Raw genomic sequence first — 18,356 nt, forward strand, 5'->3', positions numbered from 1 at the left:
CACATTGAATACAATTATATTCCATGCAGTATACAAATAGAAGTAAAAACTCAAGGTATAACAGTGTATTTACATTGAATACAAGTATATTCCATGCAGTATACATATAGAAGTAAAAACACATGGTATAACAGTGTATTCACATTGAATACAAGTATATTCCATGCAGTTTACATATAGAAGTAAAAACTCATGGTATAACAGTGTATTCCCATTGAATACAAGTATATTCCATGCAGTTTACATATAGAAGTAAAAACTTATGATATAACAGTGTATTCACATTGAATACAAGTATATTTGATGCTGTTTACATATAGAAGTAAAAACTCGTGGTATAACAGTGTATTCACATTGAATACAAGTATATTCCATGCAGTTTACATATAGAAGTAAAAACTCATGGTATAACAGTGTATTCACATTGAATACAAGTATATTTGATGCTGTTTACATATAGAAGTAAAAACTCATGGTATAACAGTGTATTCACATTGAATACAAGTATATTCCATGCAGTTTACATATAGAAGTAAAAACTCATGGTATAACAGTGTATTCACATTGAATACAAGTATATTCCATGCAGTTTACATATAGAAGTAAAAACTCATGGTATAACAATGTATTCACATTGAATACAAGTATATTTGATGCTGTTTACATATAGAAGGAAAAACTTATGGTATAACAGTGTATTCACATTGAATACAAGTATATTCCATGCAGTTTAAATATAGAAGTAAAGACTCATGGTATAACAGTGTATTCACATTGAATACAAGTATATTTGATGTTGTTTACATATAGAAGTAAAAACTCATGGTATAACAGTGTATTCACATTGAATTCAAGTATATTTGATGCAGTATACATATAGAAGAAAAAACTCATGGTAAAACAGTGTATTCACATTGAATACAAGTATATTTGATGCAGTATACATATAGAAGTAAAAACTCATGGTATAACAGTGTATTCACATTGAATACAAGTATATTCCATGCAGTATACATATAGAACTAAAAACTCATGGTATAACAGTGTATTCACATTGAATACAAGTATATTCCATGCAGTTTACATATAGAAGTAAAAACTCATGGTTGTCGAAAATTCTCCAACTTAAACTTCATTTCTCTTAAAAATATGTTTTCCCCCTTTCGTTTTGGCTTTTCTCACCCCCTTTGCTAATCACCCCCGAGCTATCGCGATTCACCCTTCTTTTGTTTTATGTTCTGAGACTGACGAGTCTTCCTGTCTAGACTCGTCAGTCTGAATCTTGATGGCTATCAAGAATGTTCCACTAAGTGTCCGCTCAGGCTCAATCATAAATAAAATAACACAACGTAGGACTCAATCACGGTGTACGTATTTCTTTATTTACGTGTGCCTCTCAATTTCTCCCCCTCAAAGTTAGTCGTGCAATTCTAGCTCCATTTTTTCCGACATTGGTGCCGTAACCAGGATTTGTCGGCCTAGCGTGGTCGGCAATATCTTCGTCCCTCGGGTTCATCTCTTGTTCCTTGTGCGATTAACACTTACTTTGACTTTAAAACTAACTTCCCTGAAATTTTAAACATCGGATGTTTGAATTTTCACCTTGATTTATCGAGATTCGTGACACTTTTCGCTTGTGACGAATCTCGTGGCTGTGCTCAGCCTCGTGTTCTCGATCTTTCGTCAGCCACCACGTGCTGACCTCGTGGCCAGACTTGGCCAATCTCTACTCTCATTTCGTCTCTCAAGTGAATAGTCGACTGGCTTTTCTCTCATCTTTCACAGCAGTGAAATCATCGACCTCGTGGCCACGCTTGGCCCAACTCTTCCTCTGGTTACCAAGCTTGGTTTCCTTCGCTAGCAACTGACAAGCTAGATATCATCATCTTTTACGCTCACCATTTCCTTCGAAAAAAATGGCGAGCGTGGCTACTCTCACGTCCAAGCGAGGTGGCAATCGCGGTGCGGTCACTCGACTCATCACCAAACTTTCCGACATCATCACCGATGCTACCATGCACAGAGACCGAAAAATCTACGAACTCAACAAGAAGTTGGAAGATCTTCACGACAAAATAAAGGTAGTTGAGGCGCTTGATACCGAAATCGTTGACCTGTTGGCCGCGGCTGATGTGGAAGCTGAAATGTCCAGTGCTGGTACTACCAATGCTGTAGCGTACGACGCTCGTGACGCAGCAGAATTCACTCTCAAGACTCTGATGGATGAAAAAGCCGCAGAAGTAGCACCAGCTGCTGCTGCCTCTGCGGCTGCAGCAGCAGCTGCCAATCCAAATCCTCCAGCACCTACAATCACTCCAACCATCAACGTGACCACTGCCACCGATTCAAGTCATCTCCCCAAGTTTAATCTCCCTGAATTTGGTGGAAATATTCTACTCTGGAATGCGTTCTGGGACGTATTCGAAGTGGAAGTTCATCTCAAAAAGAGCTACTCCAATGCTACTAAGTTCAACTTTCTTAACTCTCGTCTATCCGGCGACGCAAAGGCGCTTCTTCTCGGCCTCGTGCCAACCAACGACAACTACACTGTCGCCATCGATCTACTCAAAAAGCGTTTTGGGCCAGCCGGCGAAGATCATCATGGCTCACATGCGAGCGCTAGTGGCCTTACCGAAGCCCGGAACTGACCGAGCTTCGTTAAGGAAGTTTGTGGATTCTCTGGAGTCGCACATCCGTGGACTCGAAGCTCTGAACAAGACGCCAGATTCATATGGCGATCTGCTCGTCTGCATCCTTCTCGACAAACTCTCAGCTGATCTGCGTCGTAACCTGGCACGACAAAGTGACGCCGCTGAGTGGGACCTCGATATCCTTCGAAAGAGCCTGCTCAAAGAAATCGAAATTCTCGAAGACAGTGAAAGTTCAATCTCCCACTCATCGGCATTAAAACCTCCCAAAAAGACAAACGTCATGCTCTTGGGAGCAAAGCCATCTACAAAAGAGTTTCCCCATCGCAAGCTCTTTTGTCCCTTTTGCACCGGAGATCATTGGCCCACCGACTGCGATACAGCAAAAACTGTGGAAGAGCGGTACGACATCGCAAAGGTAAAAAAGCTCTGTTTTAACTGTTTAAGAAAGATGCATCAGGCATCATCCGATTGCCCATCCAAGTATCGCTGTCGTGTATGCAATCGAGCTCATCATACCAGTCTGCACAAAGCCGATCCTTCTAGAGTTACTGGCGCTACTATTCTTTCTTGGTCTCCCCCAACGTCAGTGGTGTTATCGGCCACAGACGTTGTAGAACAAAACTCTTTTGTATTTTTGGAAACGGCAATTGCCAAAGTTCAGTCACAATTTGTTAAATTGGATGGCAACATTTTAGTCGACAAAGGTGCTCAACGCACATTCATCACGTCAAAGCTGGCTAAATTGTTGAATCTACCACCTCTCAGACGTGAGAGCCTCATTCTTTTCGGTTTCACTTCGTGCCGTGGAGTTGCCGAACACTACGACGTCGTACAATTCTCTATTATCGATCGGCATGGATCTCCCATCGTTGTGCAAGCGATCGTCATTCCTCACATCGTGGACCCTCTCTCCGATCCACATCGAGCCGAGTTGTTGTCTCTTCCCCATCTGAAAAGGCTCAAGTTGGCACACCCAGTGTCGACAAAATCAACATTCGAGGTGGATATTCTAGTAGGTGCAGACACCTACTGGAATATCGTTGGTGATCAGGTCATCCGTGGATCTGGCCCAACGGCCGTTGACTCAAAAATCGGCTATCTCATCTCTGGACGTCTACAATATTCAGGTGAAAAAGTCGAGCAGAAAACTGTTGGTCTGCATATCTCGGTGGAAGAAGCACTCGACGTCACTAAATTCTGGAATCTTGAGACCCTGGGAATCCAGCCGGATCTGGAGTCAACAAAGACAACTGAGTTTTATCAAAAGAATTCAGTCGAGTTTCGTGATGGAAAATACGTCGCGAAGCTTCCTTGGAGTGAAAATCATCCGCCCCTCTCGTCCAATCTACAAGTTTGCCAAAAGCGAACGAGAGGGACCGTCAACCGACTAGCATCAAAAAATCCAAATGGACTCAAGCTCTACAGCAAAATCATTCTAGAACAGCTGGACCGAGGCTTCATCGAGAAGGTTCCATCTAGTGAAATGAGCAAGCCATCTCATTACATTCCTCACTTCGGAGTGTTTAAAGAGTCGGCTACTACACCCCTTCGTATTGTCTACGATTGTTCTTGCAAAACTTCAGCTGGAGTGAGTTTGAACGACTGCCTCGAAATTGGCCCTCCACTACAGAACGTCATGATGGCTATTCTTCTCCGTTTTCGCGCACACACAATCGGCTTGACAGCCGACATTGAAAAGGCGTTTCATCAAGTTGGTCTACACGAGCAGGATCGAGATTTCGTGCGGTTCCTTTGGCTAAAGGACCCATACGACTCAAAATCGGATTTCGAGTCGTACCGTTTCCGCGTGATTCCGTTTGGTGCCAGCAGCTCGCCCTTCATCCTCCTGTCAGTGATCAAAAAACATCTACAAGATAGTTCATCGCTACTAGCTGACGACATCAATCGCAACATTTATGTCGACAACCTCATCTCAGGCTGTGAAACTTCCGAAGATGCAGTGTCTTACTTTTCTGAAGCCAACAATGTGTTAAAAAGTGCCGGTCTCAATCTTCAATCGTGGGGGTCAAACGATGACCAACTCACAGTGAGAGCAGCAAAAGTGAAGGAGTCGGCGACAAATCTCAAGTCACTAAAGTCCTTGGCCTCGACTGGGAACGTGAAGAAGATCGTCTTCATGTTCCCTGTGTTAAGCTCTCTCATCTTTCACATCCACAAACTTCGAAACGGGAAGTGTTGCGTGGCATCTCAGCTACCTACGACCCTCTTGGCTTCATTACTCCCCTCACCATTCCAGCAAGAATGCTCATCCAGGAAATTTGGAAACTCAAGCTGGATTGGGACGATCCCATTCCATTTGAGCTGATAGAAAGATGGAAAGGAATCGCAACTTCCATCGAAGACTCAAAAACTTCTTTCAATCGCTCTTACTTCAAGACTGGAGAAATCAAAGAGCTCCATGTTTTTGTTGATGCAAGCCAACTGGCCTACGGGGCCGTCGCATATTTTTGCAATGACGACTCCTCTTCGTTCGTGTTCTCCAAGTCTCGCGTCGCCCCGCTGAAAACGGAGAAAAAGTTACTAACCATTCCGCAGACCGAGTTGATGGCAGCTGTCATCGGAACCCGTGTCGCGTCATCCATTCTCAGTGCTCTCCTTCCCCTAGGCCTCAAGCCAAACTGTTATCTGTGGTCAGACAGTCAGATTGTGCTCTACTGGATCCAAAAAATGGGAAAAATCAAGTGTCAATTCGTCCACAACCGAGTCGAGACCATCCGCAGTTTCACTCGAGATACTAATGCTTCATGGAACTACTGTCCCACCACTTGCAATCCGGCGGATCTTCTATCTCGTGGTTCTACTCTCCGTCAGTTCCTCTCTTCCGACATCTGGCTAACCGGACCTTCGTGGCTTCCAAAGAGAAGTGAGTGGCCGTCGTGGGAGGGAAACTGCGAACCAGCGGCAGTGTTTCACCTGTCAGTCATCACTAGTGCATCAGCATCCAATACACCACCCTCCCACGACGGAGGAATCGGGAAGATTCTCGACATATCGAGATACAAGTTCTCTTATCTCATAAGAGTTACCGCGATTGTCCGACGATTCGTTGGAAATATCAAGCTAAAAGACAAGTCTCGAGCAAGCTGGAAGTTAGGCTACATCACTGTTTCCGAACTGCAAGAAGCAGAAAAGGTTTGGCTTCTTGCAGTTCAAAAATCGTACTTTACTGAAGAAATCAACTACTGCGTGAAGCCAACCGTAAAGCGTCCAGCTCTCGTTTCTCAACTGGATCTTTTTATCGGTCAAGATGGCCTGTTGCGCTGCAACGGCCGTCTCTCCAATTCTCAACTAAAGAAAGACGCAAAGCACCCTATCCTGCTACCAAAGAATTCTACTTTCTCCACTCTCGTCATAGCCGCTCATCACGCTTTGATGATGCACGGAGGAGTAAAATTAACGGTGGCATCAATTCGCCAGCGCTATTGGATCCCGCAAATCGTCCAAAGTGTCAAAAAGTGTTTAAAAAAGTGCGTTAACTGCAGCCGTGTAAGAGGACCCCCTTACACGGCTCCAAACCATGCCCCACTTCCAGTGTCGCGTTCATCATATTCTTTTCCATTCACCGTGACCGGCATCGATTTCACGGGAGCGTTCACCATACGAGGTCCCAAAGAAGCTCCAAAAGTAGACCGGACGGTCTACATTCTACTGTTCACCTGTGCGTCTACTCGCGCTATTCATCTGGAAGTAGTCGAGGATATGACCACACTTTCCTTTCTGGACGCCTTCCGCTGCTTTGTCTCTCACCATTCTCGCCCAGCTGTCATCATGTCAGACAACGCCAAAACTTTTGAGAAAGGTGCTAAGCTTTTTCAGAAGATTTTCCGCGATCCAATTGCTATACGACAGCTCTCGGACCAATAAAACGAGTGGCGATTCATTCCCAAAAGGGCACCGTGGTACGGTGGCTTTTGGGAAAGGCTGATTGGCCTTGCCAAAAGTGCTCTTTCAAAAATTCTCGGTCGTACCAAACCTACACTCAGTGCATTTCGAGCCCTCGTCGCCGACGCTGAAGTAGTGCTGAACGATCGCCCTCTTGAAAATCCGTCGAGCAGCATCGGCGACGTAGAGTCACTTTCTCCAGCTCATCTGATGTATGGCCGACGGCTCAACACACTACCCTACAGCGAAGAAACAAACGAAGAAAAGTTTGATGCATCATACGGCGAAAAACCGGACGAGCTGAAGAGAGCCATCACCCGCCATCAGACTCTGCTTCAACATTTCGAAAAACGTTTTCTGGCTTCCTATCTCCCTGCTCTTCGCGAGTACCATCAAGCAACGAAAAAGAATAATCCAACAGTCATCAAAGAAAGAGATGTTGTTCTCGTTCACGACGAAAAACCACGAAAAGATTGGAAAATGGCTGTCGTCGAGAAGCTCATTCGCAGTCAAGATGGACAGATTCGAGCTGCCGACATCCGCACGGCAAACGGAAAAACTAATCGCCCCATCTCCAAGCTCTACCCACTACAAGTTGCTGAACCGTCGGACGATCCGGCCGCATCGTCCGACGGCCCACTTTCGGATCCAGCTCCGTCGTCGCCTTCTAGACCAACCCGAAAATGTGCCGCCCAAACCAACGCAGCGATCAAGAAAATCTTCGAACAAGAAGACGCTGAGTAGCTGCCTGGCCGCGGGAGAATGTCAAAAATTCTCCAACTTAAACTTCATTTCTCTTAAAAATATGTTTTCCCCCTTTCGTTTTGGCTTTTCTCACCCCCTTTGCTAATCACCCCCGAGCTATCGCGATTCACCCTTCTTTTGTTTTATGTTCTGAGACTGACGAGTCTTCCTGTCTAGACTCGTCAGTCTGAATCTTGATGGCTATCAAGAATGTTCCACTAAGTGTCCGCTCAGGCTCAATCATAAATAAAATAACACAACGTAGGACTCAATCACGGTGTACGTATTTCTTTATTTACGTGTGCCTCTCAATTTCTCCCCCTCAAAGTTAGTCGTGCAATTCTAGCTCCATTTTTTCCGACAATGGTATAACAGTGTATTCACATTGAATACAAGTATATTTGATGCTGTTTACATATAGAAGTAAAAACTCATGGTATAAAAGTGTATTCACATTGAATACAAGTATATTCCATGCAGTTTACATATAGAAGTAAAAACTTATGGTATAACAGTGCATTCACATTGAATACAAGTATATTCAATGCAGTTTACATATAGAAGTAAAAACTCATGGTATAACAATGTATTCACATTGAATACAAGTATATTTGATGCTGTATACATATAGAAGGAAAAACTCATGGTATAACAGTGTATTCACATTGAATACAAATATTTTCCATGCAGTTTACATATAGAAGTAAAAACTCATGGTATAACAGTGTATTCACATTGAATACAAGTATATTCCATGCAGTTTACATATAGAAGTAAAAACTCATGGTATAACAGTGTATTCACATTGAATACAAGTATATTTGATGCTGTTTACATATAGAAGTAAAAACTCATGGTATAACAGTGTATTCACATTGAATACAAGTATATTTGATGCTGTTTACATATAGAAGTAAAAACTCATGGTATAACAGTGTATTCACATTGAATACAAGTATATTCCATGCAGTATACATATAGAAGTAAAAACTCATGGTATAACAGTGTATTCACATTAAATACAAGTATATTCCATGCAGTATACATATAGAAGTAAAACTCATGGTATAACAGTGTGTTCACATTGAATACAAGTATATTTGATGCTGTTTACATATAGAAGTAAATACTCATGGTATAACAGTGTATTCACATTGAATACAAGTATATTTGATGCTGTTTACTTATAGAAGTAAAAACTCATGGTATAACAGTGTATTCACATTGAATACAAGTATATTCCATGCAGTTTACATATAGAAGTAAAAACTCATGGTATAACAGTTTATTCACATTGAATACAAGTATATTCCAACCAGTTTACATATAGAAGTAAAAACTCATGGTATAACAGTGTGTTCACATTGAATACAAGTATATTTGATGCTGTTTACATATAGAAGTAAATAACTCATGGTATAACAGTGTATTCACATTGAATACAAGTATATTTGATGCTGTTTACATATAGAAGTAAAAACTCATGGTATAACAGTGTATTCACATTGAATACAAGTATATTCCATGCAGTTTACATATAGAAGTAAAAACTCATGGTATAACAGTGTATTCACATTGAATACAAGTATATTTGATGCTGTTTACATATAGAAGTAAAAACTCATGGTATAAAAGTGTATTCACATTGAATACAAGTATATTCCATGCAGTTTACATATAGAAGTAAAAACTTATGGTATAAAAGTGCATTCACATTGAATACAAGTATATTCCATGCAGTTTACATATAGAAGTAAAAACTCATGGTATAACAATGTATTCACATTGAATACAAGTATATTTGATGCTGTTTACATATAGAAGGAAAAACTCATGGTATAACAGTGTATTCACATTGAATACAAATATTTTCCATGCAGTTTACATATAGAAGTAAAAACTCATGGTATAACAGTGTATTCACATTGAATACAAGTATATTCCATGCAGTTTAAATATAGAAGTAAAGACTCATGGTATAACAGTGTATTCACATTGAATACAAGTATATTTGATGTTGTTTACATATAGAAGTAAAAACTCATGGTATAACAGTGTATTCACATTGAATTCAAGTATATTTGATACAGTATACATATAGAAGAAAAAACTCATGGTAAAACAGTGTATTCACATTGAATACAAGTATATTTGATGCAGTATACATATAGAAGTAAAAACTCATGGTATAACAATGTATTCACATTGAATACAAGTATATTCCATGCAGTATGCATATAGAAGTAAAAACTCATGGTATAACAGTGTATTCACATTGAATACAAGTATATTCCATGCAGTTTACATATAGAAGTAAAAACTCATGGTATAACAGTGTATTCACATTGAATACAAGTATATTTGATGCTGTTTACATATAGAAGTAAAAACTCATGGTATAACAGTGTATTCACATTGAATACAAGTATATTTGATGCTGTTTACATATAGAAGTAAAAACTCATGGTATAACACTGTATTCACATTGAATACAAGTATATTCCATGCAGTATACATATAGAAGTAAAAACTCATGGTATAACAGTGTATTCACATTAAATACAAGTATATTCCATGCAGTATACATATAGAAGTAAAAACTCATGGTATAACAGTGTGTTCACATTGAATACAAGTATATTTGATGCTGTTTACATATAGAAGTAAATACTCATGGTATAACAGTGTATTCACATTGAATACAAGTATATTTGATGCTGTTTACATATAGAAGTAAAAACTCATGGTATAACAGTGTATTCACATTGAATACAAGTATATTCCATGCAGTTTACATATAGAAGTAAAAACTCATGGTATAACAGTTTATTCACATTGAATACAAGTATATTCCATGCAGTTTACATATAGAAGTAAAAACTCATGGTATAACAGAGTATTCACATTGAATACAAGTTTATTTGATGCTGTTTACATATAGAAGTAAAAACTCATGGTATAACAGTGTATTCACATTGAATACAAGTATATTCCATTCAGTTTACATATAGAAGTAAAAACTCAAGGTATAAAAGTGCATTCACATTGAATACAAGTATATTCCATTCAGTTTACATATAGAAGTAAAAACTCATGGTATAACAGTGTATTCACATTGAATACAAGTATATTCCATGCAGTTTACATATAGAAGTAAAAACTCATGGTATAACAGTTTATTCACATTGAATAAAAATATTTTCCATGCATTTTACATATAGAAGTAAAAACTCATGGTATAACAGTGTATTCACATTGAATACAAGTATATTCCATGCAGTTTACATATAGAAGTAAAAACTCATGGTATAACAGTGTATTCACATTGAATACAAGTATATTTGATGCTGTTTACATATAGAAGTAAAAACTCACGGTATAACAGTGTATTCACATTGAATACAAGTATATTTGATGCTGTTTACATATAGAAGTAAAAACTCATGGTATAACAGTGTATTCACATTGAATACAAGTATATTCCATGCAGTATACATATAGAAGTAAAAACTCATGGTATAACAGTGTATTCACATTAAATACAAGTATATTCCATGCAGTATACATATAGAAGTAAAAACTCATGGTATAACAGTGTATTCACATTGAATACAAGTATATTTGATGCTGTTTACATATAGAAGTAAATACTCATGGTATAACAGTGTATTCACATTGAATACTAGTATATTTGATGCTGTTTACATATAGAAGTAAAAACTCATGGTATAACAGTGTATTCACATTGAATACAAGTATATTCCATGCAGTTTACATATAGAAGTAAAAACTCATGGTATAACAGTGTATTCACATTGAATACAAGTATATTTGATGCTGTTTACATATAGAAGTAAAAACTCATGGTATAAAAGTGTATTCACATTGAATACAAGTATATTCCATGCAGTTTACATATAGAAGTAAAAACTTATGGTATAAAAGTGTATTCACATTGAATACAAGTATATTCCATGCAGTTTACATATAGAAGTAAAAACTCATGGTATAACAGTGTATTCACATTGAATACAAGTATATTCCATGCAGTTTAAATATAGAAGTAAAGACTCATGGTATAACAGTGTATTCACATTGAATACAAGTATATTTGATGTTGTTTACATATAGAAGTAAAAACTCATGGTATAACAGTGTATTCACATTGAATACAAGTATATTTGATACAGTATACATATAGAAGAAAAAACTCATGGTATAACAGTGTATTCACATTGAATACAAGTATATTTGATGCAGTATACATATAGAAGTAAAAACTCATGGTATAACAGTGTATTCACATTGAATACAAGTATATTCCATGCAGTATGCATATAGAAGTAAAAACTCATGGTATAACAGTGTATTCACATTGAATACAAGTATATTCCATGCAGTTTACATATAGAAGTAAAAACTCATGGTATAACAGTGTATTCACATTGAATACAAGTATATTTGATGCTGTTTACATATAGAAGTAAAAACTCATGGTATAACAGTGTATTCACATTGAATACAAGTATATTTGATGCTGTTTACATATAGAAGTAAAAACTCATGGTATAACACTGTATTCACATTGAATACAAGTATATTCCATGCAGTATACATATAGAAGTAAAAACTCATGTTATAACAGTGTATTCACATTAAATACAAGTATATTCCATGCAGTTTACATATAGAAGTAAAACTCATGGTATAACAGTGTATTCACATTGAATACAAGTATATTTGATGCTGTTTACATATAGAAGTAAAAACTCATGGTATAACAGTGTATTCACATTGAATACAAGTATATTTGATGCTGTTTACATATAGAAGTAAAAACTCATGGTATAACAGTGTATTCACATTGAATACAAGTATATTTGATGCTGTTTACATATAGAAGTAAAAACTCATGGTATAACACTGTATTCACATTGAATACAAGTATATTCCATGCAGTATACATATAGAAGTAAAAACTCATGGTATAACAGTGTATTCACATTAAATACAAGTATATTCCATGCAGTATACATATAGAAGTAAAAACTCATGGTATAACAGTGTATTCACATTGAATACAAGTATATTTGATGCTGTTTACATATAGAAGTAAAAACTCATGGTATAACAGTGTATTCACATTGAATACAAGTATATTTGATGCTGTTTACATATAGAAGTAAAAACTCATGGTATAACAGTGTATTCACATTGAATACAAGTATATTCCATGCAGTTTACATATAGAAGTAAAAACTCATGGTATAACAGTTTATTCACATTGAATACAAGTATATTCCATGCAGTTTACATATAGAAGTAAAAACTCATGGTATAACAGAGTATTCACATTGAATACAAGTTTATTTGATGCTGTTTACATATAGAAGTAAAAACTCATGGTATAACAGTGTATTCACATTGAATACAAGTATATTCCATTCAGTTTACATATAGAAGTAAAAACTCAAGGTATAAAAGTGCATTCACATTGAATACAAGTATATTCCATGCAGTTTACATATAGAAGTAAAAACTCATGGTATAACAATGTATTCACATTGAATACAAGTATATTTGATGCTGTTTACATATAGAAGGAAAAACTCATGGTATAACAGTGTATTCACATTGAATAAAAATATTTTCCATGCAGTTTACATATAGAAGTAAAAACTCATGGTATAACAGTGTATTCACATTGAATACAAGTATATTCCATGAAGTTTAAATATAGAAGTAAAGACTCATGGTATAACAGTGTATTCACATTGAATACAAGTATATTCCATGCAGTTTACATATAGAAGTAAAAACTCATGGTATAACAGTGTATTCACATTGAATACAAGTATATTTGATGCTGTTTACATATAGAAGTAAAAACTCATGGTACAACAGTGTATTCACATTGAATACAAGTATATTTGATGCTGTTTACATATAGAAGTAAAAACTCATGGTATAACAGTGTATTCACATTGAATACAAGTATATTCCATGCAGTATACATATAGAAGTAAAAACTCATGGTATACCAGTGTATTCACATTAAATACAAGTATATTCCATGCAGTATACATATAGAAGTAAAAACTCATGGTATAACAGTGTGTTCACATTGAATACAAGTATATTTGATGCTGTTTACATATAGAGGTAAATACTCATAGTATAACAGTGTATTCACATTGAATACAAGTATATTTGATGCTGTTTACATATAGAAGTAAAAACTCATGGTATAACAGTGTATTCACATTGAATACAAGTATATTCCATGCAGTTTACACATAGAAGTAAAAACTCATGGTATAACAGTTTATTCACATTGAATACAAGTATATTCCATGCAGTTTACATATAGAAGTAAAAATTCATGGTATAACAGTGTATTCACATTGAATACAAGTATATTTGATGCTGTTTACATATAGAAGTAAAAACTCGTGGTATAACAGTGTATTAACATTGAATACAAGTATATTTGATGCTATTTACATATAGAAGTAAAAACTCATGTTATAACAGTGTATTCACATTGAATACAAGTATATTCCATGCAGTTTACATATAGAAGTAAAAACTCATGGTATAACAGTGTATTCACATTGAATACAAGTATATTTGATGCTGTTTACATATAGAAGTAAAAACTCGTGGTATAACAGTGTATTCACATTGAATACAAGTATATTTGATGCTATTTACATATAGAAGTAAAAACTCATGGTATAACAGTGTATTCACATTGAATACAAGTATATTCCATGCAGTTTACATATAGAAGTAAAAACTCATGGTATAATAGTGTATTCACATTGAATACAAGTATATTTGATGCTGTTTACATATAGAAGTAAAAACTCATGGTATAACAGTGTATTCACATTGAATACAAGTATATTCCATGCAGTTTACATATAGAAGTAAAAACTCATGGTATAAAAGTGCATTCACATTGAATACAAGTATATTCCATGCAGTTTACATATAGAAGTAAAAACTCATGGTATAACAGTGTATTCACATTGAATACAAGTATATTTGATGCTGTTTACATATAGAAGTAAAAACTCATGGTATAACAGTTTATTCACATTGAATACAAGTATATTCCATGCAGTTTACATATAGAAGTAAAAACTCATGGTATAACAGTGTATTCACATTGAATACAAGTATATTCCATGCAGTTTAAATATAGAAGTAAAGACTCATGGTATAACAGTGTATTCACATTGAATACAAGTATATTCCATGCAGTTTACATATAGAAGTAAAAACTCATGGTATAACAGTGTATTCACATTGAATACAAGTCTATTTGATGCTGTTTACATATAGAAGTAAAAACTCATGGCACAACAGTGTATTCACATTGAATACAAGTATATTTGATGCTGTTTACATATAGAAGTAAAAACTCATGGTATAACAGTGTATTCACATTGAATACAAGTATATTTGATGCTGTTTACATATAGAAGTAAATACTCATGGTATAACAGTGTATTCACATTGAATACAAGTATATTTGATGCTGTTTACATATAGAAGTAAAAACTCATGGTATAACAGTGTATTCACATTGAATACAAGTATATTCCATGCAGTTTACATATAGCAGTAAAAACTCATGGTATAACAGTTTATTCACATTGAATACAAGTATATTCCATGCAGTTTACATATAGAAGTAAAAATTCATGGTATAACAGTGTATTCACATTGAATACAAGTATATTCCATGCAGTTTACATGTAGAAGTAAAAACTCATGGTATAACAGTGTATTCACATTGAATACAAGTATATTTGATGCAGTATACATATAGAATTAAAAACTCATGGTATAACAGTGTGTTCACATTGAATACAAGTATATTCCATGCAGTTTACATATAGAAGTAAAAACTCATGGTATAACAGTGTATTCACATTGAATACAAGTATATTTTATGCTGTTTACATATAGAAGTAAAAACTCGTGGTATAACAGTGTATTCACATTGAATACAAGTATATTTGATGCTATTTACATATAGAAGTAAAAACTCATGGTATAACAGTGTATTCACATTGAATACAAGTATATTCCATGCAGTTTACATATAGAAGTAAAAACTCATGGTATAACAGTGTATTCACATTGAATACAAGTATATTCCATGCAGTTTACATATAGAAGTAAAAACTCATGGTATAACAGTGTATTCACATTGAATACAAGTATATTTGATGTTGTTTACATATAGAAGTAAAAACCCATGGTATAACAGTGTATTCACATTGAATACAAGTATATTTGATGCAGTATACATATAGAAGAAAAAACTCATGGTATAACAGTGTATTCACATTGAATACAAGTATATTTGATGCAGTATACATATAGAAGTAAAAACTCATGGTATAACAGTGTATTCACATTGAATACAAGTATATTCCATGCAGTATACATATAGAAGTAAAAACTCATGGTATAACAGTGTATTCACATTGAATACAAGTATATTTGATGCTGTTTACATATAGAAGTAAAAACTCATGGTATAACAGTGTATTCACATTGAATACAAGTATATTTGATGCTGTTTACATATAGAAGTAAAAACTCATGGTATAACAGTGTATTCACATTGAACACAAGTATATTTGATGCTGTTTACATATAGAAGTAAAAACTCATGGTATAACAGTGTATTCACATTGAATACAAGTATATTCCATGCAGTATACATATAGAAGTAAAAACTCATGGTATACCAGTGTATTCACATTAAATACAAGTATATTCCATGCAGTATACATATAGAAGTAAAAACTCATGGTATAACAGTGTGTTCACATTGAATACAAGTATATTTGATGCTGTTTACATATAGAAGTAAATACTCATGGTATAACAGTGTATTCACATTGAATACAAGTATATTTGATGCTGTTTACCTATAGAAGTAAAAACTCATGGTATAACAGTGTATTCACATTGAATACAAGTATATTCCATGCAGTTTACATATAGAAGTAAAAACTCATGGTATAACAGTTTATTCACATTGAATACAAGTATATTCCATGCAGTTTACATATAGAAGTAAAAATTCATGGTATAACAGTGTATTCACATTGAATACAAGTATATTCCATGCTGTTTACATGTAGAAGTAAAAACTCATGGTATAACAGTGTATTCACATTGAATACAAGTATATTTGATGCAGTATACATATAGAAGTAAAAACTCATGGTATAACAGTGTGTTCACATTGAATACAAGTATATTCCATGCAGTTTACATGTAGAAGTAAAAACTCATGGTATAACAGTGTATTCACATTGAATACAAGTATATTTGATGCTGTTTACATATAGAAGTAAAAACTCGTGGTATAACAGTGTATTCACATTGAATACAAGTATATTTGATGCTATTTACATATAGAATTAAAAACTCATGGTATAACAGTGTGTTCACATTGAATACAAGTATATTCCATGCAGTTTACATATAGAAGTAAAAACTCATGGTATAACAGTGTATTCACATTGAATACAAGTATATTTGATGCTGTTTACATATAGAAGTAAAAACTCATGGTATAACAGTGTATTCACATTGAATACAAGTATATTCCATGCAGTTTTCATATAGAAGTAAAAACTCATGGTATAACAGTGTATTCACATTGAATACAAGTATATTCCATGCAGTTTACATATAGAAGTAAAAACTCATGGTATAACAGTGTATTCACATTGAATACAAGTATATTTGATGCTGTTTACATATAGAAGTAAAAACCCATGGTATAACAGTGTATTCACATTGAATACAAGTATATTTGATGCAGTATACATATAGAAGTAAAAACTCATGGTATAACAGTGTATTCACATTGAATACAAGTATATTTGATGCAGTTTACATATAGAAGTAAAAACTCATGGTATAACAGTGTATTCACATTGAATACAAGTATATTCCATGCAGTATACATATAGAAGTAAAAACTCATGGTATAACAGTGTATTCACATTGAATACAAGTATATTTGATGCTGTTTACATATAGAAGTAAAAACTCATGGTATAACAGTGTATTCACATTGAATACAAGTATATTCCATGCAGTTTACATATAGAAGTAAAAACTCATGGTATAACAGTGTATTCACATTAAATACAAGTATATTCCATGCAGTTTACATATAGAAGTAAAAACTCTTGGTATAACAGTGTGTTCACATTGAATACAAGTATATTTGATGCTGTTTACATATAGAAGTAAAAACTCATGGTATAACAGTGTATTCACATTGAATACAAGTATATTTGATGCTGTTTACCTATAGAAGTAAAAACTCATGGTATAACAGTGTATTCACATTGAATACAAGTATATTCCATGCAGTTTACATATAGAAGTAAAAACTCATGGTATAACAGTTTATTCACATTGAATACAAGTATATTCCATGCAGTTTACATATAGAAGTAAAAACTCATGGTATAACAGTGTATTCACATTGAATACAAGTATATTCCATGCTGTTTACATATAGAAGTAAAAACTCATGGTATAACAGTGTATTCACATTGAATACAAGTATATTTGATGCAGTTTACATATAGAAGTAAAAACTCATGGTATAACAGTGTATTCACATTGAATACAAGTATATTCCATGCAGTTTACATATAGAAGTAAAAACTCATGGTATAACAGTGTATTCACATTGAATACAAGTATATTTGATGCTGTTTACATATAGAAGTAAAAACTCTATGGTATAACAGTGTATTCACATTGAATACAAGTATATTTGATGCTGTTTACATATAGAAGTAAAAACTCATGGTATAACAGTGTATTCACATTGAATACAAGTATATTCCATGCAGTTTACATATAGAAGTAAAAACTCATGGTATAACAGTGTATTCACATTGAATACAAGTATATTTGATGCTGTTTACATATAGAAGTAAAAACTCATGGTATAACAGTGTATTCACATTGAATACAAGTATATTTGATGCAGTTTACATA

At 34.8% G+C, this 18,356-nt stretch overlaps 1 protein-coding gene across 1 annotated transcript; it reads left to right on the plus strand.

Annotated features, from left to right (window-relative positions):
* The first annotated feature begins 1,916 nt into the window (after positions 1–1,916).
* Positions 1,917–7,298, plus strand: LOC123468017. Its single transcript, XM_045167700.1, has 5 exons — positions 1,917–2,088; positions 2,230–2,467; positions 2,574–4,640; positions 4,700–6,442; positions 6,563–7,298. Exons 1-5 carry the CDS (start codon positions 1,917–1,919, stop codon positions 7,296–7,298), a joined length of 4,956 nt encoding a protein of 1,651 aa, XP_045023635.1.
* The last annotated feature ends 11,058 nt before the right edge of the window (positions 7,299–18,356 follow it).

This window comes from Daphnia magna, unplaced genomic scaffold, assembly GCF_020631705.1.
Source record: "Daphnia magna isolate NIES unplaced genomic scaffold, ASM2063170v1.1 Dm_contigs262, whole genome shotgun sequence".
NCBI lineage: Eukaryota > Metazoa > Arthropoda > Branchiopoda > Diplostraca > Daphniidae > Daphnia > Daphnia magna.

Excerpts from the sequence above, each read along its gene's own strand:
- LOC123468017 (XM_045167700.1), top strand. The coding sequence starts at position 1,917 with ATGGCGAGCGTGGCTACTCTCACGTCCAAGCGAGGTGGCAATCGCGGT. Across the intron at positions 2,089-2,229 it reads CGACAAAATAAAGGTAGTTG|AAGCCGCAGAAGTAGCACCA; the intron begins AGGCGCTTGATA and ends TGATGGATGAAA. Across the intron at positions 6,443-6,562 it reads TCTCGCCCAGCTGTCATCAT|GGCACCGTGGTACGGTGGCT; the intron begins GTCAGACAACGC and ends CATTCCCAAAAG.